The sequence below is a fragment of the Hippoglossus stenolepis genome, chromosome 22 (assembly GCF_022539355.2).
Source record: "Hippoglossus stenolepis isolate QCI-W04-F060 chromosome 22, HSTE1.2, whole genome shotgun sequence".
Classification (NCBI taxonomy): Eukaryota; Metazoa; Chordata; class Actinopteri; order Pleuronectiformes; family Pleuronectidae; genus Hippoglossus; species Hippoglossus stenolepis.
This window is the reverse complement of record NC_061504.1, coordinates 12,139,552-12,165,095: the sequence shown is the minus strand read 5'-3', so window position 1 is coordinate 12,165,095 and position 25,544 is coordinate 12,139,552. Positions and strand designations below refer to the sequence as shown.

Sequence of the window (25,544 nt, the reverse complement as noted above, 5' to 3'; positions counted from 1 at the left end):
TAATACTGGCATAACCAGGTACTGTAAACAAGACACCAGCACACACACACACTAAAGAAAAGCCATTATTTCAACTTCACACACAACCCGAGTCCTTCAGCATGTTCTTGTACTTTCTACTCGTCACTTGTGCTGAGGCAGCAGGAGCATGTGTCAGTGCCTCGCATTGTAAACCATACAAAAGACCTCAGTGTGTATGTGTGAGAGAGAGAGAGAGAGGGAGAGAAAGGAGAGAGGGAGAACCACAGAGCATGATGAGTGTATATAAATTCAGCCAGGTGTAGATCAATGGCCATAAATTAGCAAGTGGAGGAAAAGGAGAGAAATTGGCCCCGTCACTCACATGTAAGTCTATTTGGTCAATGAGGCGAGTTAGTGGGTGTGTGTGTGTGTATGTGCATGTGTGTGTGTGTGTGTACAGAGAGTGACTGTTGAGCAGGAGAATGCAGGGGTCCACAATCGATGTGCCGCAGTCTAAGCCAGCTCCCCAGTTACTCTTCCTGCCCTTCCGAAGGTCACACATGGAGGCGAGCATTCAGGCACACACACAAAAAGACCTGAGGATAGAGTGGCACCATGTGTAAACTAAGGCTGAATAATGTGGTCTGTATGATAAGATACTTCTGAATGACTTCACCTTAAAGAAATGGAAGTTAGAATACAGGTAGAGAATATTTAGCTCCAAACGTGTTACTTGAATTAAGTACTGCCATACCCAGACTAGCAAATTCGTTCTTACCTACCAATCTAAGATGTTTGATTAATCTGAGCTCTCGAGGTGACTGTATTTAAAATGTGTTGAGATCAATTTAGAAAAGGACCGAGGCATAAGAACGAAAGAAAAACAAATAGGAAGGATCTACTCAAAAAAAACAAGATCATAAAAACTACCTCAGCCAAGGCCCAAAAGTGCCCTTCTATTTAATCAAGCTGCACCAAATTGCACACATTCATAAATATCAGTCCTATAAATATGTCAGATTTTTTCATCAGGATCCGTGAATTGTTAGCTGGGAAAATGTTGACAAATATTCCTGGATCCGCCCCCTGAACTGCACCAAAATGTACTGGCTTGTTCCCCCACCAGTACCACGTTCTTCCACAAAGTTTCATGGTAATCCGTCCAGCTGTATTTGAGTAAGGGGGAAATCCTACCTTCCTTGGCAGAGATAAGGACTGTAAGACTTCATACATTATAACCACACATGATCTAATACCTCACATATATTCTAACAACTCCAATACCTGGAATTAACATTTATAGGCCCACATTTATACGACCTATTCGAGTTCAACACCTCACTCTCGACATATTCACACATTGTTTGAAATCATAAAAGCTCATTAAAGCAGTTATTCTCCGCTGCGTCGCACGGTGAGAGCTCCTGTGTGCTCATGTCCATGTGTGTACATTTTATAGGTGCTGGTGAATATGTGCTTCTGTCCCCATGACACTTTCCATGACTTTAAATGAACCCCTGATAAAATGAGACACCATTGGTTTAGGCAAACAGCGGGGAAGTATGTATCCCTGCCATCCAATTAACAAAGCAAACACAGCCAGGGCTGGGAATGTGACAACAGTGACAGCTGCTCTTATGGTCCACCAGTTGGAGGAACCCCGAGGCGCCCTGATCCGGCGCCCGAACCACCTCAACTGCATCTCTTCGAGTCGGAGGAGCAGCAGCAGCTTTGCTCTGAGCTCCATGTGAATGTCTGAGCTCCTTATTTACAGGGGTGATCCCAAACACCTTATGGAAGAAACCCATGTCTTTCAGTCGCTACCCAGAAAACTCCATATGAGAGGGTGGGAACATGGCAACAAGTTATTGGTTAAGTCATTGTTAGAATCATCCTTTTATGTTTTTATTGTTACAATTTTATCAAAAGCTGATGTTTCACGTGTGCAAAGAAGCAACAGAGGAACAAAATATCTGAGTGCAAGTCGAAGCACAAGCAGGGGCTGCTTGAGTGCAAGCGCAGGGTTTTGAGTGAAAGCAAGCATTACAAAATCTGAATGTGAAATCAATAAGTCCTGCTCTCAAATTGAAAGACACACCACCATGATGTCAGGTGGGGGATAATTGAGGTGGCTGACATTTTATTACAATCTTTATATATTGAAAATTCCAACTTTTTTCACATAAAATCAATCAGTGAGACCAAGACTAAGACTTCTTTAAATCCATGGATTTCTCTAATATATCACATACTCTCTGTTTGGGTTTTTAAATAAAATGTCAATCAACGTCAATGCTACTGTATAAAATCTATATAATATCTACTGTACACTAGGGACTGCCTCATCCACATGGCAGAAAACAGACAGCGATGGATTAGATCTTCAGGTTGCAGGCATCAGTATTAATCCTGCTAAATGAGCCACAGGAACAACAAACAAGGTCGGCCTCGACATTAAAAGAAATCCACAATGATTTCTCATGGGAGCGCGGCATAATGACATAATTGACTCCATCTGATTGGACAGAGCTGAGGTTGTTTATTACTCCCTGGTCACCTTATCAGATCATTAACAGATACAGAAGCCGGCACTGACACACAATACCGCGACTCACATATTCAGCGAGGGAACTTGAAAGCGGTGATTTATGACATCACTGTTGGAATCAAACGAGTGGCAGCGGCATCAACAAGTGTGTGATGCATCTCGCACTGCGCTGACAGCAATACGCAGACACACAACTGTAATCTGTGCTGATACGCAAAGTCTGAGATAAAGCACCTCGGAAAATGTACTTTTATATTTTGTCAGATAAAGATGATTTTGCTCTTCCTCACTCGGTCTCTTTTCTTCACTTAGCTCGTGTGAAAGAGCAAGAGTGTTCTCCCTTCAGGCGTGTGTGTGTGTGTGTGTGTGTGTGTGTGTGTGTGTGTGTGTGTGTGTGACAGTGACTCGAAGGCTTCTGTTTCCTCTCATGTGCATTACACTCACTCACTTTGGCAGGAGAAAGGGGGAAAAAAACAGGGCTCGCTGTGGCACACACTGTTGGAGGTCTCTCCGGGGGGTGTCCGTGACAGACACACACACACACACACACAGCCAAAAAAGACACACGAATAGACGCACACAGATTCCTGCACCGCCTCCCCCCCAGCCTGTGCCGCTTTGATGGTGCAAGGGAGGCGTCGCAGCATGGGGGGGCGCCATTAGAGTCAGGGACAGACGGGCAAAAGGAGACGACTCATTGGTCCTGACTGACAACTCTCTCGCTCTCTTTTTTTCTCCTTTCTCCTTTTCCACAAACCAAATTACTCCCATCTCTTATTTATAAGTTCTTTGTGTATGCATGATTAAATGTGAGGATGTGTATGTTGCGTATCTATTTGTGCACCCACGTGCGGGCCTGTGTATGTGTGTGTGTGTGTGTTTGCAGTACGCTTATCCAATTATTTTCGAATCCCATCTAAGAGAAACGTCTGTTGTTGCCATCTGCGGAAGATGAGGGTGGCAGACATTAAGAGAGAAGATCAGTGATGGAATTCACACACTTACACACACATGCAGGGGACGCAAACGCACACAAAGCCGGAACGCGCTTCGGTTTTAACGCACCCTCACTGCCCTCTCCTTTACACAATAAGTTAGGAAACAAGAAAACAATACGATTTTTACTTCTGTCGCACAGACAAATACAGATGCTAAAAACAGAGAAAGTTGTCAGTTTTGTTTAAAAAGTACAACAATGGCCTTTACCTCTCAGCCAAAACAGAGGGATGGAAAAGAATACGGAGGAGGAAAAGCAAAGGACGGTATCCTGCAGGGGTGCAGCGATGAATGATTCATAAATGACTGAGTAAGAGTGGAGTTATTAATTATTTTGCTGCCTCTGGTAGAGGATGAACATCTGCACATGGGGATCTGAACTTCTGTCCAGAGAGAAAGAGGAAAAATGAGAATGAGATGAAGAGGTGCTAATATCGGAAACCCCCCAAATTGCTTAATGATGTCTTATAATTACAAAGTATAAAAAATACAGATGGACATTTTGGACAGAAACAAATGGACGGATGAAGATAAGACAATATCTTGACAACTGTTAAAACAACAGCATCACCTCCCACTCTAAGCTGCTCCCCCCCCGCAGGCCCCTGCAGCGAATCAGAATGTGTTGTTAAATGGAGTCAAGAAACAAATTGCTGCTAAAGGGTAAAGACCTACACTTCACCACAGTCAAGGTTAGGAAAGTGTATTCCATAAGCCCTCAGACATGCAGCAGAGCAAACACTGAGGAGAGAACAAACGAACTCCCATTGGAAGACCCATGTGATTATCATCTTGAAACCCTGTGGCGTAGATTGGAGGCCTGTTGCTATGCGCCCTAATGACACCTGGGCCTCGTACATGAACGCACATGTACGTGAAGAAGACGGAAAAGGTCGGCGGGAGAAAGACTTCCCACTACGAAGATCTTTCACGCTGATCATGACCTCCAGTTCGCGGGTCGTTGCTCGCTACACAAAGTAACTCGGCTGCCAGACACACTTGTAAATTTAAGAAAATCGCATACAACTCAACTCAAACATGGCTGTCATGCTGACATTGCCCCTCAGGCATCAGTATATATATTTATATGTGTGTGTGTGTGTGTGTTTGTGTTGTCGGGGAAATATTGTCAAAGTGGATTAGAAGTTCAGTGCTGCAACCAGATGGGTTATAAGACCCTTTCTCCAGCCACCTTCACGGCAAATCACCATCAGCGGTCTGTCTGCATATACACACTAACAGTCCCCACACACACACACACAACACACACACAACACACACACACACACACACACTTGCTCCTTCATTCGCAATAATCTGACACACACTGATATCTGAGCACAGATGAACAAAACTGCATGTGTACAAGCCGAGTGGATCCCATGCACATGTGATCAAACCAAACGTCCGCCGCCAAGCTCACCCAACCGTGGACAAAATCTACGAGAAAAAACAGGAAGAACAATGTTCCCACTGCCATGATGAGGACAGGATGAAAGAAAGAAAGAAAGAAAGGAAGAATGAAATACCAAGAAAGAATCAAGCAAAGAGAGTAAAAAAAGAAAGAAAAAGCACAAAAAAAAAGAGGGAGAGGAAAATGAGTTGTTCATACCTGACTGCGTCTGTAATATAAAATCCAATTTGGAGAGGCATAGACGTGAGGCGGGGGGGGGTGGAGGATGAGATAAGGTGGGGTCCTTTTTTCCCAGCCATACCCTTGTCCCATCTTACACAGTGCATGCTTATGTAAATACACACACGTGCACACAAGCACACGCACGCACAAACCAACACACACATGGTGCTGTCATCAGCTCAGCAAACACTAAATATTGAACAGTGCGGGGAATGTCCCAGCATGATAAGTGCCTGGCCTCTCCTTCCCCATTAATGCCATCCGGCAGAATTAATGATAATTATGTCACGTCCCTTCTCGTACTTTTATTGAATTCTTATCTCTGAATAGACAAAGAAAGCTAGCGTTGCAGTGAGAGGGAAGAGTTTAAAAAGAGATAGCGACAAAGTGAAGCCCACCGAGGAATATCTGGAAAATGTGTCATTTAATTATTTTATGTTGGGGGAAAAAAAAAAAAAAAGTTGAGATACCGAACAGCGGAGTAGAGCAAGTTCAATGAGCAATCAGAGGTCTGGAGCTGGAGAGTTGTGGCGCTGGCTGATAAAGGTTGAAGCACTCGCTCCATCCCTCTAGGAAAGGTGCATAATTTACCAGAGCTCTGCCAGAGGACCAAGATACGGCTGTGGACACGGATACGTGTCTCCAAAGTCCTGAATACCCACAAAGGTGAATGAACTGTATGCAAAAGTGGAAGTGAAAACACACATTTCATACCAGATATTGTGCAAGCAATGCATACAACTTTCTAAATATATTCAATATGTATATACATATATTCAATGATGTGTTGCTTTGCTCTGACTTACATATGCACTTTGTTCAATCAGGAAATGTGTATGAATGTTGGACATATAATTGGCCCCTATGTAAAAAATGTGGCCCCTTTACGGCCCCCGATTTGGAAAACTCCTACATCCGCCACTTGTTTCTTAATTTCCTTATTTCTGCAAGATAAACATAACTTTACTCAAATATTTTAGACCTTTTGCTGACAAACAGAAACTTGTGGAGCATCATATTTCCAATTATAGAAATTCAACACCCGTACAGCGAAACATCTGGGCTCTCTGTCCCGTAATATCACTCGATACTGCAAATAATACAATACTTGTTCTTTGATATCAACCTGAGCTTAAACAAACATGTTTAATACAGTTGTCCATGTATTCTTCAACTCTACTCTTCTAAGTATTTGGGGGAAAGGTTTTAAACTGCACAATTATACTATATTTTTGGCATTCCAGCGAGAAAATATAAAAAAACTACAGTACAAAAAAACAAACCTGAACCTGTGATAACATGGGAGTCATTAATGGGAGTAATAACTCTCTGATTGCTATCGTATGATGCTAATAAAAAGATATGGAGTTGAAGAAGCATATTACAAGATGCTAGAATCTTTATAGGAAGATTAAACGCACTCTCAATGTGGTAATGAGGATAAAAGCATTTCTCTAATGACGAGTGATTAACAAGATCTGCATAAAGACCATGTGTGGGATTGAAACACACACAGACACACACACACGCACACACACCTCATTTTGATCAGTGATTAATGATGCAAAAGTGATGACTAAGCAGGGAACGTATGAAATGCCTTTAAGAGTCCTGCTGAGGGTGGTAGGCATTTACGCTCTCACACGCACACGCACACACACACACACACACACACACTTGTAGAAGTAGAGTCAACCTTAATGAGTGTAACCTCCAGTCCGTGACCTGACATAAACCATCCAGGAAGTGTTTTTTAATCTGCAGTGTACTCTGATCAATAACTGCCTGATGACCTGAGAGACTGGAAAATATATCCATGATAATACTGTAATACTGCGCTACTGGAGAGGATGTATGTTTTCCTACAGGTTTGTCAACAGGTGATTCCAGGATTAAAGCTGAAGCAGTGTTCTCTTGCAATCTGGTGGATGTCACACACAAAACTAGAGTCATATAAGTGTCATATTCAGTAAATGTTTTTTTCTGTCTGTGCCAAAATGGAAAGAAAGTAATTGAGAGAATTATCACAGTTACAGTGCAAAGCACATCTGACAATGTTCAGTTTTTCCAAATGCAGAGTAAACAGTAACATATGTCTGTGTTGGCATCACTTGAACAGCTGTAAGCACACAATGCACTGTAAATGTTGATATCTGTTTCAAGAACATTACCATATTTTGTTGGATTAAATATCATGCCATTGGTAAGCAGGAACAAGGTTTCATGTAAATTTGGGAGAATCTACTTAGTTATGTGATGAGTATCAGCATACAAGCTGTAAATCACTTTATATTCATCTTCTAGGGATGTTATAGCTTTACCTACATGCACAGATACTATATGAGAGAATATGACTAATCGTGAAAAGTACGAGAATGAAAATATGTTTCCAGTGGAGAGGAAGATGAGATGAAGAGGTGTTTAAGTGTAGGTTCGCAAAAAAAAGAAAGAAGCTGATTGCAGGTCCCATCTTTATCACATTAACATCTCTGAAGAGCCAATTTATGACCAGAAAAGGTATCGACTACTTCCAAATGCAGAGTTATGGTTTCTGTACTTACTGGAAGCATGAGGCAGGTTGGCGAAGAAGGTCTTGAGACGACCGGCCAGCCACTCCATGCTCTCGTGAAGGTTGGCCAGGGCCTTGAGGTCACTGACGTCACGAAGGATCTCATTCTGGGGGATTAGCTTGTCTCCGAGGTTACCGGTCAGCACCTCCGACTCCTTCGCGAAAGCAACTCTGAATATCGGAGAGAAAGAATGAGTGATACAAAGAGTTTGTGTGGTTAGAGAGATGGACTCAATATGCTGTTGGCAAAGAAAAACATAGAAACTCGTCCATAATCAGCCCAGAATCTGGTATTTTGAAGGGAATTATTCGATGGACTTCAAATGGCTGCCCTGCAGAGGCAGTGTGTGGTTTACATAAATATTTAATGGGAGTTAATTTACAAAAGTTAAAACATAATGGACTGCTAAATGGAATGGATGTGCAAATGTTTCAGTGTTAATGTTTATTTGAAGAGGATCCAAATTTTATAGCAGGATCCTGCTTATGTGCACAATGGCTTAGTGATGTGGAACTGAACTAGAACCTTTAGCTCTACAGTGATGTGCGAATGTCGAAAAAGAAACAAGGGATAGTTAAAATGGATAAAGGGTTGATAACTACAAAGATAGAAAGTAAAATAAAATTGGACATGTTATTAAGAGAATGTTATGGGCTATAGTCACTTTCAAAAGGAGGAAGTTGCAGCTCAACAGTCGGTGGGGGAGAAAAACAGCAGGTGATGGAGAATATTTAGAAATAGAAGGCAAACAGAAGGCAGATATTTACAGGGTGGAAAAAGAAAGACAAAGAGATCAAACCCTCTTTTGCATTGTATTAACAATCACTTGTGGTCTTGGAAGGATAAATTACTTAGGAGACTGGTAAGAAAGAGCAGGGAGAGAGAAAGCAAGTGGGAAGTCGGATGAGTAAATCCAAAGCACCGCGGCGCTGTGCAAAACGTGTGGCGCAGGGACCGGCCTCCAGAGTCACCGGGATGCCCGTAAGATCAAGATGCTTTGAACAACAGATGGGTGGAAGAAACAGCGCGCACAAACAAACACACACACACACACACACACAGATATTCTTTCCTTCACACATGTAGCTTATTAATGAGGCTTTATAAGCGCTGGGTTGCCAGTCGTGCAGAAGCTAATCCCCCTTTCATAGAGATGAAAACATCTACGGCTCTCAAATCAAACAGCCTTATGGTCTTCCTCTTGCTATCTCTGTGCTCCTGTGGTGTGTGTGCGTGTGTGTGCGTGTGTGTGTGTTAGTGTGTTAGTGGGAGCGAGCGCACACAACAGATTGACTTTCTTTGGCCACATAACCAATTTATTTATTTACTTTACTATTCCGCTCCGATGAGCTTCAGTGTTCCCTGAAGAGTGCGCACATTCAAAGGCAATTTCGATAAGACTGACCCCCCCCCCACCTCTCTTTCCTGCCTCCGACTGCTGTCTTTATATTTTCCTATTTTGTTCTCCCGTCGTTTCCTCACTTCCCTCAGATAAAGGGTGTTTAAAAGAGCAATTGTGACTGCTTTTATGAGTGCATCTTCGTCAACAAGAGAGGGTTCAATAATATGTGAATAAAGGAGCAAAGACGGGAGGGAAGGGATTATTTGCGTGATTGCTCAAGTGTGATTGTGTGTGTCTGCCCGTGCTTGTTTGTGTGTGTGTAGTATGCACGAGGACAACTTCTTGTTGTCGTATTTGTCTGTGGATAGTTTTTTTTTTTTGACAGACTTGTAAATGAGCGGAAAAACATGGACATATACGAGTGTTTACCGGGTAAAGTCCTCTTCATCCTCTCTCTTCTGTCGGTTCTGTCTGGGTTGGGTCATGTTGGCCCAGTTGGGGAGGGACTGGAGCAGACGACTGATGTCCTCGTCTTTAGACCAGGAGGCACTGATGGTCAGCTTCTCCTCACACTGGACGACGGCCCTGAGGGGACACAGACACACATGATGAAATGAAGACCACCTCAGACAAGTTATAAACTGAAATATATATATAATTGTCTCTTGATACAACAAGAAATAACAAATATTTATTTAGCCTCAAGACAGCCTGGGGAAGACTGACAACATGTATTTGCTTTGTTTGTACGTATCTGGGTTGGAAAAACAACTGCTTGGATTTGAATTTAATATCATATTAATACCTTGTACAGGAGACATAAGCACGGGCTTCACATCCACAAACACACACACGCACACACACACACACACACACACACACATAAGAAGGGGGGGATGAGAGAGAGACAGAGGCTTGTTCATGTGTGAAGAGCACACACACACACACACACACACACAAACAAAACCACCAACACTCTGGCATTCTCTGTTGAGCTTGTCTTTATCACTCCGAGCCCCCGGGGAGAGTGATGCTGACCTGTGACAGAGTCCAGATGGACTCCCAGCAGCCTGTCGCTCCTTCCCCTGCATTTCCTGGCCAGTTCATCGCTCCCTCTCCAACCCCTTCCCCATATTCCCTAGCCCTCCCTTTACCTGGCCAGGTGTTGCATGGTCCCAGGGGAGCACAGACGGGTGGCCTTTCACAGCATCGACGTGTGTGCAGCGACAGATACATTTCTAAAAATGTAATCAAGGATGTTCTTGTTTTGTCGGATTTGGCAGGTTTTCAGAATCCGGTGATCATAAATCCTGCTTGCCACAAACAACTTTATAGAATTGAAGTAATAAAAACAAGACTATTAAATGTCTGTCATCCTCCAGGAAAGAAATCGATTCCAGCTCCTGTGGCAGGTGAGCTAGTCTTCTCTCACCTGTAGGCTGTGTTGCAGATTTCCTTGTACTCCTTCAGCTTGTCGCAGACCATTTCCAGGAACTGGTTGGAATAGGCACTCAGGTCCTGCATTAGGTTCATTAGGTCCTGGATGGACTTCTCAACCACCACTGTGCTCTGGAGGCAGAAACAGGAGGAGAGTAATCAGCATTTGGTCGGGTTGAGGAAAACAGAGATAGTAAGAGACAAATACAAATAAAAGGAGACTGGATTTTATGTCAGATCGCATCAGATCCTGTCTGTTGTAGCGTCAACGTAACTCTACCATGACTTATCTTTTTGTCACCTGTGGCTGGACAGACGCCTGGTGACCGGACAGCTCGTCTAAACTTGTGAGTTCACGTGTGTGTGTGTATGTGTTTTTTTCAAACTTCTGTGTTGTGTGTCTTCTTGGGCTGAAAGTGAGTGCGTGTGCATTTGTCACCGCGCACCCATCACCAGGAGCCACGGCAGGGCTGTGACAGCAGCCATTACAGATTAGCCACTCCTGCGTGACTAATAGCTGGCCCGGGAACAGCGGAGCGGCTTCATATCCCCAGACACACTCGCACATAACACACGGAGTGCAAAGTTTCCAAAACACACACCTTTGAGCAAATCAAGAGCTGTTAAATGAGATTACACCTCAGTGCGTTCCAGTTTGTCTGCTCCTAGCACTTAACCAATCTACCCTAAATCTCTAATAACAGTGATAACTTGCTATTAGTCTGGCTGCACCCTCTATGAAACTTGCTGCCACTACAAAAGCAGTGCTGTGTTTAGAGCAGAGTTATCCCATACAAAGGTATACAGAGCGGGAATATTAAAACGTGATTTCTATTCATAATTCATAGATTATTCAGGTCACAGGGCTGCTATGCAAACGTATGGAGCCCCGTCCTTGAGGAGTGAAATGGAAAAATGTGTAGCTCTGTCAAAGATTAATAAAACGGGAGTCACCTGTGTTAGATGCAAACAACTGCAGGAGTGTAGTGCAGCAAGAAGAGCCAGAGAATACAGACAACCTGAGGATCCACTACAGAGTCAGCATCATTACTCCGACAAATGGTCATGATTAAAAGTACAAAATGAGATATGATATTAATAAAATAAGTCCCAGAGAAGTAGACTTCATACGTACAACTCTGTATGCTGAAGGTTCAAGTATAATCTCTATTATTTTATCATTAATAATTCATTTTTCTAAAAGTTCCATTATATTCAAGGCCAGCAGCTCACTGCCATGGTGTCTGCAAAGACTATAGGGGGCAGTAGTGACTGTAATTGATCTTCAAAAAATATGGAAGAAACCCTGATGTGATAGAATGATATTAATATTAATAGCTCTTTCTGCGTTTCAGTTTCCCCCTCACTCATTCTGTCACATGCAGGCGAGCAAGGCATGCACACGCACACATATGCCCACACACACACACTCACATACAGGAGCCACTCTACTGAGGGAAGTAATGATCCATAGCAGTGCCCATGCCCATGGAGTGCTAACCAAGGCCATGTCTCTGCCAAGGGAACACCCTTTATTGTCCATGCCTGACTCCCTGTCAGCCTGCCAGGGTAGGAAGAAATACACAGACCCTGCAGGAGGGCGAGCTGTTAGTGTAGCTCAGGCAGCAGCTACCTCCGCTGCTGGTGGCAAAAAGAAATTTAAGCGGTGATGACATTGATGCCAATTTCTATGGTGATAATGCAGTTAAAATAATATGATTCTTTATTGGTACCTGAAGGTATGTTTTCATTTGATGTGGTCAGGTCAGGTTGTAAAGTCAGGCTGTGAAGAATTCAGTCGGTGGCTCAGGGCAACTTCAGCAGAATGCATGAGTGACTAGCCATTTTCTTACATGAACAAAAAACGTCTGGACAACTTTACCATTAACAAGCTATTGTGAGAAAGTTAGTGTGTCGGCCAAATCATAACAGTGTCCCTCCACTGTTGCCGTCCCTTCTTTGGGGACATTGAGCTCAATATCAGGCCAAGTCAGTGAATGAAGAAGAGTAAACAATGGATGCCCGATCCATTACTCCTGCTCTAACAAATGCTCCTGCACTCAGCTCCCTTGTCTAATTCTGCTCATTTAACACAGCCATTTGTCTTAGGCTGCAGAAATCATTAAAAAGTAATCAAGGGTACAGACTGAGAGAGGGAGGGCTGCGAGTGGTGGAGGGGGCTATGCCTCCCTGCCTCACTTGACTGTTCCATAGGAGACAACCTGCCCTATGGAGGCTTCTCTGTCTATGTCTATCTTTAAAGGTCGACTTTCTGTGCTGCCATGTGGGAAAAAAAAGCCCATATTTATCTCGTAATTCTACTTCACGGTGTGGATTTACCCCTAAAGCTGAGCTTGGCTGCACTTTGCCTCTACTCTTTCCCATCATTACCACATTAAAAAAAGCACAGTCATCGGGGGGAAATTAGACCTGGGTGTTGTGAAAGGATGGCAGAATTCGCCGGGGTAAACTGCCGCTGTTAAGAGTGAAATGAAGGCCGCGGCCAAAGTGGTTTAATGACAGCAACAAGGCAGCGCTAGCACTCAGACTGGCGCCTCAGCAGAAAAAGGCTGTTAATGCACGGTCATCAGTACAGAAAGCACCCTGAGCTGAGCCGGTGCTAAAAGTAGTCGCTTCCTTTTGTGGAGGGAGTGAAAAAAGCTAAACACGGGGAATTGTGTTAATACAGTAAGAGTGCAGGGGTGTGATCGCTAAACTCCGTGTTTTCTTGTTAATGCCAAGCGTCCTGAGGTAGAAACGGAAGATAAAACGAGGAATAATCTATTTACTCAGGCTCAGTTGGATTATGTGAGTAGATGTTGTTTCATTGCCAAGGTCTCGTTGGGTCTCTGTAAATAAAACTGTGAAGGGAAACAGTCCAGACTTGCTCTATGAGAAAGTGACCTGAAATAACTTCTGCCACGTTTCGCCGCAACACAAATGAAACTAACTTAATGTCAGTCAGCATCATACGGTTTCTGTAATGTGTTTTCTGAGGTGTCGAAGTGGAGGCGGGGGGGGGGGACGCGAGATCTGAATCGGAAACGGATCAAGGGTTTCCCCATTAAAATCGAGGGGTGGCCCCTGAAGGTTGTGCAGGGGTCAGAGTGTTTAACACCCTGACCTCAAACCGCTGACTCGTGTAATGCCTCTGCCACGCCGCTCACACACGTGTAATCGAGGGATGCCAAAAATAATACGCACTCAGCGCTACGTATACGCAGCTGCACACACCCACACATCAACAAGAACACATGCAAAGATAACCTCAGTCTCCCCCTTTTCTCACTCACACACACACACACACCCACACACACAGGCTGTCTGTCTCCTGGGTAAAGGGGAGCTGGTCATGAGTGGGACATTGTCTTGACAGATCATTCATCAAAGTCAGCGTTGAGCCGTGCTCCAGAAGACTCCCCTGACACACACCGGATGGCCCTCATGCTTGTGCCAGCTCGACCAAAACACACGCTGCTTCATGTGTGTGCTCGTGTGGGCAGGTTTGTATTCAAGTTTGTTTAAGCTCCGACAACTGTGCGCTTTTATCTGCCCAAATGTGCATAATGTCACTCAAACAGAAGTGCCCCCCCCCATTGCCTCTCATGGGTTTTTATTCAGGGACATCCGTGCTCCAATAGACCACTGCCTCTTGTTGTGTTTAATAAGTAGAATTTCAGTTTTAAGATTTGAAATAAAGGACTTCTAAACTGTAAACTCTAATCAAGTGCATGTAATAACAAGCTAATCAATTATATATGTTTCTGGGCTTAATCTGAGGTAAATTTAATCCAATGCAACATTTTTGTTGGATACCCTAAAAGATACATTTTCAGCAAGAGGAACTAAAGCCAATAATGATGCTGTGATGCTCATAGAACAACAAAAGCAACATATTACTGTGAAATGAATACGAGCCCACAGCTTCAGGATCGGACAAAACTAAGTAATTATTACACAAATCTTGTTTTTTTTTTCAACTTCGCCATCATCACTTCGGATGCAGAGCTTTAATCTGGTGTTTGTAAGTGTTCTAATTGAGAAATGAGGAGCAATATCACACTTGGCTGATTACAGACGGGCTTCCATACACTCCCCGTTCACACCCACGCACAAAACACAGATGCAGGGTGAAATGTGGGGCTTCTGTGTAAATCACCCCGGAGTTCAGATTCACCATTTAATTCCCCCACGGAGACCAAAAGGTCAATTTTACCCATCATGCCATGAACATCTTAGTGTTTCGACGTTTTTACGCAGCCCTCTGCTGGATGTCTTTACCATTTTATGAAATTATCTATCACTTACTATTAGCAATTATTATGAATAATTTATCACAAGAGCTGAATAAGGCCTTCAGTGTCGGGTGTGTGTGTGAGTGAATAGAAGTTTGAGAGAGTAAAAGACAAATTATAATGTAGTTTAATCCATTCTAAGCGGGGTGTATGTTCCTCTCTGTGCCCCATTAGGCCCATCTGGAGCCATTGTGTGTTAGCGCACACACACACACAGATATGTGCAGCAGACACAGACACACAAAACAATGTGTGTACTCCCACCAACACAAAGACAAGTCATTTGCAAATTCAGAGCACCAACCTGCCTCTAAAAATTCAGGCTGGAACTTTTATCAGGCACCCACAGCCAGAACCTTCTTTCCTTCAAACCATCGGGCATGTTTGCGGTAGAGCTGACATTTCAACTTCTCTCCTCTCTCTCTCTCTCTCGCTCTCTCTCTCTCGCTCTCGCTCTCTCTCTCTCGCTCTAACTCACTCACTCCAAAGGCAAAGATTATGTCTCGTTATACACAGAGAGTCTGTCGGTGGAATCGCTGCATGCTGCGAACCTGGACTACCTCAGGCTGCGGCGGCTCGGGCTGTTTTCTCCGCTCATTTAAATGCTCGCTCTGTCACTACACACACAGACAAGCAAACACACTTTCATTATTATTAAAATATATAGCTATTACACTGATACACACACACACACACTGGGAGGGTCCAAAAGTCTGAGAACACTTTGAATGGGGGACGTGGTCCCAGACGTTTAGACCCCCCACTGTACATAAACAGCCCAAACAAAGAGCACGTCGTTGCATTTGCGAGGCGTGAACACGGAGGCAGGTTGGAGGCTCAGGGCAGCTGGGCACGCGCCTCGGGAGTACATGTGTTTGGTGGGAGATAACCAGGCGAAGGTGGGTGGTGGGGATTGTTGCACCTCGAGCACTGCAGGAGGAGGGGGCGCAGAAATGAGGTTTTGAGGTGAGTGAGACTCCAAAAAAAAAAAGCCGTAGAATTTCTCAGGATTTCAGTCGATGTAATAGAAAAATCTAAAAAAGTGACGACTTCTAGTACCAGAGCAAACTTGTGGTGTACAATATATATTTTTATATATGATTCTTTTCTTTTAAACTTCCTACAGATGATTGTACATTTAAAAGTATGGATGAAGGATAAAATAATCATGATGATTAAAAAAATATAAAATGACATTGTTAAAGGACTGGTGACTGCAATTTGATTCAAGCATGGCAACCGAGAGAGCAAGCAAAACTTTTTCTTTCCTCCTCCTCCGACAAAAACTGTAGGAGGACATCATTTCAGTTCATGTAAGGTCAAGATGAGAACACAAAATCAAAACATCTCTAGAAGACACCACGTTGTCCAGAGCTGCATGTGTGGTATTTTGTATTGAGGTGCCTCATTCCTTAGTAATTCTTAACAGCTGTAAAATTGTAAAAACTAGATGCTTAGGAACAATCCACTTCCACAGAAAACATTTGGACTGTGAAAGGCCTATTTTTGGTATAAAAATTGGTGTTGTGCAGTTTTGCTGAGACTTTCTGATTTGATTTTGTTTGTAGAGATGTAAATGGTGCGTGTCTCTCTGCTGTGCATCTGTGTGTGTGTGTTTCTGTCCATGTGCATGTGTACACAAACCACCCTAATATCCTCCTTCCTCCCACTTAAGTTCCAATCACCGGGCAGTGGTTGCTGCAGCTAACAGGTGTATTGTCTTGTGATTGCTGGGTCTGTTGATGGGATCTGGGCATTTAGAGACAAGCCGGCCCCCTCCTCCGCCAAACTGTAATCCGTTGTGTATGCATGTGCGTGTTCGTGCGTGATGCCGGGGTGATTGTGGGGGGCTGGAGAGGGGGCAGCGGGGAGCCAATCAACAGGAAGCGATCAGCCCCCCGCACATAAACAGAGCCCACACATCATCGCAAATAAAAAGGTCAGTGTCATTACGGTTGCTGGAGGTGGATGTGCGGGTGCGTGCATGAACAAGCAACACGTGTCTGTTTCCACCTTCCTCTCCTCACGAAGCTCCATGTGAATGGGAAATTTAAAAGGTCAACATCATTAGCAGGCCATTGGCAGCGGAACGTATCTTGCAATACAGTGAGTGCATCTGCATGCTGACGGCGAGGAAAAGAATTCAGTCGTTACACGGCTCCGGAGCGATTTCTGCCCAGGCATGAATAACAAATGCAGGGACACTTACTTATACTACACCCAAAAACACACAGAGACACACACTAGAATCACCGTCCTGTGGTTGTATGCCTCCACCAACCACAAGTAGTTTCCACCTCAATATTTTTTATTCCAGACTCATGAGGTCACCTTGACCTTTGAAATCGAATCAGTTCCATTCCAAATTTAAACCAATTCTCTAAAAGCAGAGAAATCGTGTTCAAGAGGCCAAAAACAGGATTTGTGAGGCCACCGTGACATTGACCTTTGTCCTATGAGCTCCCAAATCGAATCAGTTCAAGTGAATGTTTGTTCCAAAAGTAATGAAATTCTCTTACCACATTCAGAAGAACACAAAGACACCGTGACCTTGACCTTCGACAACCAAAATCAAGGTTCAAGTAAACTTTTGTACCAAATTTTGAAATAATTCCCTCAAGGTAAGACTAGTCCAAAAAGTTGTTTTGTAAGGTCACAGTGAGCTGGACCTTTGACCTTTGACCACCAAATTCTAATCAGTTCATCCTTGAATTCAACTAATTTTTAAAAGATTCTGTCAAGGTTTTTGTTGAGACATCAAATGGACGGACAGATGGATGGACAGATGGATGGACGCAGGACAGACAAGCCAAAAACCTTAATACTTCTGACCACCGGCTGTCACCACTCTGCAAGCAGAAAAAGGAACAGCTAGCAACTACTGTTTGGAGGTGCTATAAAAAACTGAAAAGAAAGAGCTTATGCGAATTGTATGGTGCAGTCCTGGCCGATGAATTATGTGAGCAGAATTAAACAATTCAGTGAAACTCAAAAGTGGGACTGCAGGTGGCTCAACAGCGCTGTCTTCAGGAGAGAGAAACACGGTCACCTATTTGTTGTTTTAGACACTTTGTCCCACTGCACTGGTGTGAAGCTGCATGCGCACATTGTGTGTATTTGCTTGTATGTTAGTGTGTCAGCGAGTGAGTGTGGAAAGGGGACACGACTTCTACCAAGATTAATGGAGCCAATCTCCAGGGCTATCCAGCAGAGTGACCATACCCTCCCTATCCTACTTTCTTCTTCTCTTCTATTCCCCCATCTCTCTCTCTCCCTCTACCCCCCGTTCCCTCGATCTCGCTCTAATTAAATGAATCAATCAGTGGCAACACCAAAGCTGGACAGATAGCAGGGGCCACACTGCTAGGGCTTACAGCATGTGGGTTGGTGTGTCCCATGAAAAACAAAGAAAGAAACACAAGACATGTAGCCACAACAGACAAAGAAAAAACGAAGACATCAGGAACGAAAGCCAGATATCAAATGAGAAGAAACATAAAGATGCCTTAGATTCACGGCCCGTCTCTTTATCCTAACACCACGACTCCTCTGGAGACTTATCAGCTCAGCCTATGCTATCGCACAGACACATGAATGGACGTTAACCTTTCCCACTGAACTATATACTGTCCCCGTCATCCATTATCTCGTCCTCCGAGTGGACAATATATAGCCGGTGTCAGGCCCATAATCACATCATTATTACGTAATATATGTACATGATATATAAATGCAGTATTTGACATGCCTGGTGCATAGTGATAGGCAAATCACTGCCCGTATCAATATTACTTATTAACCCGAGCCCAGATTGCATGTGCATTGCTGCTGTTTAAACCTGTGGCGTCTTATTCACCTTGACCCCGGTGCAGTGTTTCCAAAAATTCATTTTTTACCTTATTCTTACTGGTGAGATATCACTGACAAAGGTTAAATAATTCATATAACATGAATGTATTTAATAACATTGCGTCCACTCCAATCCTTAATGTTATGGAAACATATCCATAAATATTCAAGGGGGTGGCAGAGATATAAACCCTGCCCTGTATCATATAACCGAGGGTCAGAAAGTGATATGAATACTGTTTTGATGAATATTGTAAGCAGCAGTGAGGCTTTGGTGTTTGTACGAGAGTCTTTAAAAAGTATAACTGTGCACCGGCATATGCGTGTGTGCTATAAAATTTCTGTTTGGCTCCGATCTCCTCAGCTCCATTCCAGAAGAGACAAAACCGCACATGCTAAACGCTAATGTCTTCCCCCAGTTCAAACTATCTCACGCATTAATGTGTGCTTCAGTGGCTGCAGAGAGCAGATGCGACTATAAAATGTGCTCCCCTATGGTTTCCCTGTATGCGGCTGCAGCCAAGGTGTACGAGAGAGGGTGTTTAATGTGCTGTAGCAATATTGAGCTCTCTCTCTCTCTTTCTCCTGTCAGCCACGCTGGTTCTGATGCCAGTGGTGTGTGTCTGTCTCTGATAACACCTGGCACAGAGAGTATCACTGCACTTAAAGGGAGCACATACAGTACACGCACACAAACATGCCCTCGCTCAAAGATATATAGACACACATGGACACACTCATCCACATCTGCTCAATTACTGGAAGGTTTAGCAACCATTTTATAGAACCGTCACTATGGTTTTTAATTATCCATCGCAGTCAGAGTTGAAGATAGATTCACCACCTGGCTGATGGGAAGCTCCAGACATAAATTACTTGATGTAAAACCTGCTTCAAAAACCTACTTTAGTTTACACTTTCCGGATGAAAAGGATGAAAACCCCTTTATCGAAAGCTCTCATGACAACGAAACGAATAAAGCTTCACGCTGAGGAGACAACTGTGACACCGCAGATGAAGACCATCAAAGAAACCAGGGAGAAGTTTCTCATTTCGAGCGCACGAACACGGCCACACACACACACAGGTGGGAAAACAGTCGCATGTGGCTAGAAACACAGTGCGCGCACGGGTATCGGAAACACACGCAGATGCCATCCTGACCCACCGACGTGAATGGCAGGAGAAGAAGAGCGAAAGGCTCTTTTATTTAGCCCAATTAAAAAAAGGCAAAAAGCCCAAACAAAAGAAGTGTTTTATTGCACTCCCCACTATCAGCAGAAAGGCTCATTAGCCACAGCAGCATAATTAGCAAGATGCTGCACTCCTCGTTAAGGAGGGGCCCGAGCTGTAAACAAACCCTGCTGAACTCCAAACGCCCACGGTCTCTTTCGCCGTAATGAACTGCCACCGCTGTTCCCTCCCTGTGAGAGAACCAGGCGTGCAGACAGGAAGGCTCTGACAGAAACAAACACACCACAAAACGCAGGGAAAACACACACACACACACACCTACTCACTGACAAACATATATCCAAGTTCCCGCTACACAAACACCCACAACGCAAACAAACTACCTCTCTGGGACACCGTCTCCCTTGACAACTGCGCGGACAAACACACACATCACACACACAGACGTGTCAAAAAATATATGGGTGCATGTGAAACGTCAATTTCCAAAATATCGCAGACAGAGAGTCAAACTCCACCAATCATCAAGAGTATCTGACAACTGAGACATAGAAAAACCTTGCCAGCTGCCTGGATCTTGACACCGGCACTGCTGTAATCCTCAACCTGCCATGAGCCTGTTTTGAATAAGAGAGGCTGCCAAAATTAGCAAGATGAGCCTGTGGTTAAATATGGTGCAGTCAATGAGGCAGACAATATAAGATCTTTTTTTTTTCTGTAATGGTTCCAGCTCTTTGCTAAGTTGAGCAGTTGTCATTTGCAATTTGCAATTTATCTGGATGTAATTATGTCCTTTGTATTGGGTTGGCAACATATTCAAATGTGGATATCTCAATGCATCGGTACTAGGGTTGGGTACTGAATCCAGTACTTTTACCAGAATTGACCAAATTACTACAGTACTGTCCATGAGTTACAGAGCGCAGAGGGTGCTGGTACTGTATTAGTTAATACCTGAATGGTACACAACATTAACCAGTACACAAAACCAAAATCTGCATCACAAAATACTACTAGAAATAAGGGAGGAAACTCCAATGCAGAGGCAGATGCTTGTAGAGACAAATATTCTTGAACAGAAACACAGGTTGCACCAGACAGAGAGAAGAAAGACATCCCTACAATGAGCACAAGCACAGTGAACCTGCAGTGAACCCAACCCACTACTTGCGTGCGTGCGTGCGCGCGTGCGTGCGTGTGTGCGTGTGTGTGTGTGTGTGCAGTTAGATATAGAACCGGTTAGTAAAAGCTACAAACTACAGAAAAATATAATAATATTGCAGCAACAATTATGATCTTGTGAAATAGATGTCAAGATGGGAATAATTATCTGAAATAGAAAGAGAGGATGAAAGTGTGTGTGTGTGTTCCCCTGAACCAGCGGAGATCACAGAGAACTGCAAGGTGTGCACGCTCCAGTGAGTCCTCCATTGAACAGAGGTACTAAGGGGAATCATTGTGAAACAAACAGGTTGTGCGATTGTTTATTAAACCTCTCTAACTGCTGACATTTGGATGCACTACACACAAATCCTATGTGTCTGAATTTGTGTCAATAAAAGTTGAAGGCTGTGCACATCCAGTGTACTTAGCCTGTACTATTTAAACTAAGGAAACTTCCCAAACTATAGACATCAACTTATGGCAAAAAGCTTGTGAATACACAATATAACTGGAGGACACAGTGTAGTTGATACCCAGTGATATTGAATTTAACTGCCTCGTGTTCCCTCGCTGTAAGTCTATAGTTGTGTTTTGAATGCTTTGGACATTCCTCACCTGCAGCAGGGGTCTCTGGACGCCCAGAACCTTCATGGTATCGGCGCTGGCAAGGATCTTCAAGGGGTCGGCCGTCTTGCTCACTGTCTCGATGTCCTTGTTGATCTCTGTCCGCACCTAATGAGTCGGTGAAAGAAGTTTGTATCAAAAGGATAAGAGGCAGCGAGGAGACACACACACACACACACACACACACACACACACACCACACTGTTGTCCACTGGGAGTCAAGCTACAGTTGTCTAACCTTCTCTGAAAGAACCACTCAGTTACTGCCCTTGTATTTTCTTTTTCCACTTTTTATTTCCTCGTGTATTTTTCTTAGTTCAGATCTGACATTTCATTTGACATCTGCCTTCTGGCCATTCAGCTGGGAAGCCATGCACTCTGAATGTGTGGTTGGGTAAGAACAGGTATTCTATTAAGGTTATATTGAGAAGATTAAGTAATACACTCGTCACTAGCACTACGCCGTTTTTTTGGTTCGATCAAAGAAACCCTGAGGGGGTACAATGGAACATTCAATTCCAGGTCAATTGATTTTTTTAAGACTCGGAGCCTCGAAACTGCATCAGAGGAATTTTCTAATATAGTGCAAAAGGTTCCAGCTATTGAGTAACAAGATCAGACTGAGGCTTTCAGTGACAGTATAAGTAAAAGAGCACAGTTTTTTTTTTAACATAAAATGAAAATCAATCTGTTATTGAGGTTTTTAATATGACAACTGTTATTTTCTAGGAAAGCAAACATGTTCCAATAAAGCCGTTTTCAGACATGAACTGCGGGAGAAGTCCGCACAATTGGGTCAGGACATCCTCCAGAGATCGTCTTTCACGAAGGAAGAACGCAGCAGGAGATTCTCTGCTCAGACGCATTAACAATGAGGTGTTCAGGTGAGGCGTGGTGCAGCATGCAGAGGCAGGATGTAACTGGTAATTCCTCTACAGAGATCATGTATTTTGTTTACAGCACATCGACACTGGCAATGGGCCTCATCACCAAAAGCTCTATAATCTCGTCGTCTTTCCAAGTTGACATCTTCGTCTGTGTCTTCTACACTCATATTTCATTGTGAAATATTTGTATTATATTTGATAATTTCAGAGTTTCAGTTCATGTCAGAAAGCAGCATAAAACATTTCTGGGAATGCTGGTATTCGACTCTGTTGGAGAGTGCTTCACTTTGTCATTTCACTAACCTGGTTGAGAAAGAGGTCGTTGATGTAGTAGGTGAGGAAAGCTCGGAGCTGGCACTGCTTGGCCTGGCCTGGCCCCATGTTCATCTCTATCTCCTGAATGAATCTGGGCAGAACAGTCGAGGCAAACACACATCAGAACAGAAACCACACACACTGACAACAGCAGCTGTGAACGGAGGTTAATTCACCGCTGAAATATTTGAGGTGCAATGAGACACAGGCTTCGGACCAGCAACACAGTAACTTTGCATCAGTGGGTTCAGTATCGCCTAGAAGGGCAAGATCTCCTGTGGGGACTCATTTTGAAAAGCTTAGTATGTCTCTCAAGGTGCCTTTGAGCACCTATAAGTGCTCCAGTCCAGCTGCTCAGTGCCTTTAATGCAGACCTTAGTTAAACTAAGCAACCATCAGATGTGAGTGTGTGAATAAAGGAAACTTTGTACAAATATATATGGTAGAATAAATGCAAATGCAAAAGTAGTTTCTAAGCATTAATGATAAAAAGCCATGAGAGCTACAGTACACATGCTATTTGGATTCTCCCAAGAAGCTGGTCTCTGGTTGGTCAGATGAGGTCAGACAGTTATGTATGGGTTGGTGGAGGCACATGCACACGTCGTTTGTCAGAGAATCATTGGTCACTGGCCTCGTCTCACACACACACCGCCGGGCAAACCATGCAACAGCGGGTGCCTCCTGAAGCGCTCAGCACATATAAATGCTCAAATAAATCAAAGCTCCTCCAAAAAAGAATTCTTTGACCTACAGGACCTGTGATATATATGACCTGGATGTATAGGAGAGGAGAGTGCGAAGAAAAAGGTAAAAGAAAATTGTTTTATGTGACACAATTGTGAAAAACTGCGGGCAGGGGAAGGGAGTGAAGCAACAAAGATGACTCTAAAAGGAGATTTGATTGGACATGGCCATTTGTAAAAAGCAGGAGGAAGTGTTTGGAAACAGCGTTTGCACTTCAGTGAAGTAGAAGCTACAACCAGGACACTGCAGCTTTGCAGAAAAGCAGTGACACAGTCAATTCAAGAGCTATAGATCAGTGAAGGTGCCTGATTGATTTGGTTACACATTAATGTACGTACGCATACAAATGCACGCACAAGCACACACTTACAAACACCTTCACACTAACACAAAAAAAGAGCAAAAGCTGCACGATCACACTACTCAGCATCTGGGCCCAATTAGTCGGCTAGAGCTGAGGCAAGTGTGTGTGTGTGTGTGTGTGTGTGTGTGTGTGTGTGTGTGTGTGTGGGGGGATACGTTCATCCTTGTGTCAGAGAGAGCAAGAGCGAGACGGAGTGAGTGAGGAACCCAAACCTATTTTAAATCCTTCATTGATTCCCACTGAAACTCTACCACAACAGAAAGTTAAGTAGGAGAAACTCTTCCGTGGCCTCATTAAAACCGTCAAGCTCCCAAAAACAATGGAGGCCCAGACACACAGCTTCTCTGTATAAATACAGTATGCACTTAAACGCCCCTCCTTCACACAAATGTACAACTTCTGCCGACAACTTCATTTTTTGGGAATCAATCTCGGGACAAAAGTTGCCGGTTGGAACGCGTGTCGCCTTGTTCCGAGATCCATCTCGCGCTGTCATTATTGTCATTGTTTCAATACGAGCGGCGGGATGATGGATCTTCAAGTTAGCATGTGGGCACAGATGGATTTTTGTAGGCAGGGGTGATAACATTTGAGTGATGTCGCAGGGACGAGGCAGTAAAAACGGCTTTGTCAATCCAGACGGCCATCTGGAGCGGCAGGCACCTTCATGAGGGGAATCTGAGCCCGCGGGTGCTTCGAGGAAGATTCGCCAGAGGTAACCGGGGTAAAAGTACTGTCGGGGCTCACAATGCTCAGCACATGTCAGCAAATTTACATGTTTAGTTTAGTGACAGAGAAATCATTCAACTACTTAAACATGCAATTGGGGGGGGGGTATACGTTCATCCTTGTGTCAGAGAGAGCAAGAGCAATTTGTAACTTCGGCCACAAGGGGTCCCTCCGTCAAAACAATAAGAAAAGACGTAGCTTGTTGTAGTCGTGAAGCAGCGTCAGATCATGGGAGTCGATGAAAGTCTCCCTGACGCGAATCAGATTCATTTATTTAAGTTTTATCCACGTCACCGGAAGTTATAGCAGAGATGGAAAAAAGCGACCAAACTGGATTTCTCTGGGTTGATTGTTAAAAGTCCACAAGTTAACAAAATATATATAACATAAGTCTAGTAATCTTTAGACAATTTATTGAATAATTGTTTCATATTATATCTAAGTAGAGATAACGTGGAGCCAAGCACAGAGGAGCTTGAAGAGTTCTAAATGGATTCTGAAAGGAAGCTCATTGTCATTTCAACCGCATCTTCCCAACATCTGCCGCGCTGATGTTCCTGACACACTGTATAGAGAGTAACAGCGTCTGGTGACGATGATGGTGATGATAACACCGAACACGTTAACACACACACACACTGACGCACATTCAAAAGCCATCAGCTTGTCTCAACTCCGAATGAATCACAAACCAACCACCAAAACCCGCAGGAGCGCTATCTTCGCGGGCTGCGCTGCACAAGGCCGTTTGCAGGAAAAAAACAACAACTGCATCCTGAGCCGAGCCTCCCACACAGAAACATGGTAAGACAGCCTGACCTCTCACCAAAGAATGACGGCGAGCTCGCCTCGTTTCATCTCTCAAGGCCACATCCGAGCTTGACTT

General features: G+C 43.8%; 1 protein-coding gene across 1 annotated transcript in view; it reads right to left on the bottom strand.

The window, feature by feature from the left end:
- The window catches only part of exoc4 (exocyst complex component 4), a 111,587-nt gene that overhangs the window by 17,764 nt on the left and 68,279 nt on the right, over positions 1-25,544 (bottom strand). Inside the window, exons 12-16 of the mRNA XM_035147336.2 lie at positions 22,807-22,909; positions 21,608-21,724; positions 10,486-10,622; positions 9,483-9,638; positions 7,703-7,881 (exon numbers count right to left, since the gene is read on the bottom strand). Coding sequence (XP_035003227.1) covers positions 7,703-7,881; positions 9,483-9,638; positions 10,486-10,622; positions 21,608-21,724; positions 22,807-22,909 — 692 coding nt within the window. The remainder of the gene's footprint in view (positions 1-7,702; positions 7,882-9,482; positions 9,639-10,485; positions 10,623-21,607; positions 21,725-22,806; positions 22,910-25,544) is intronic.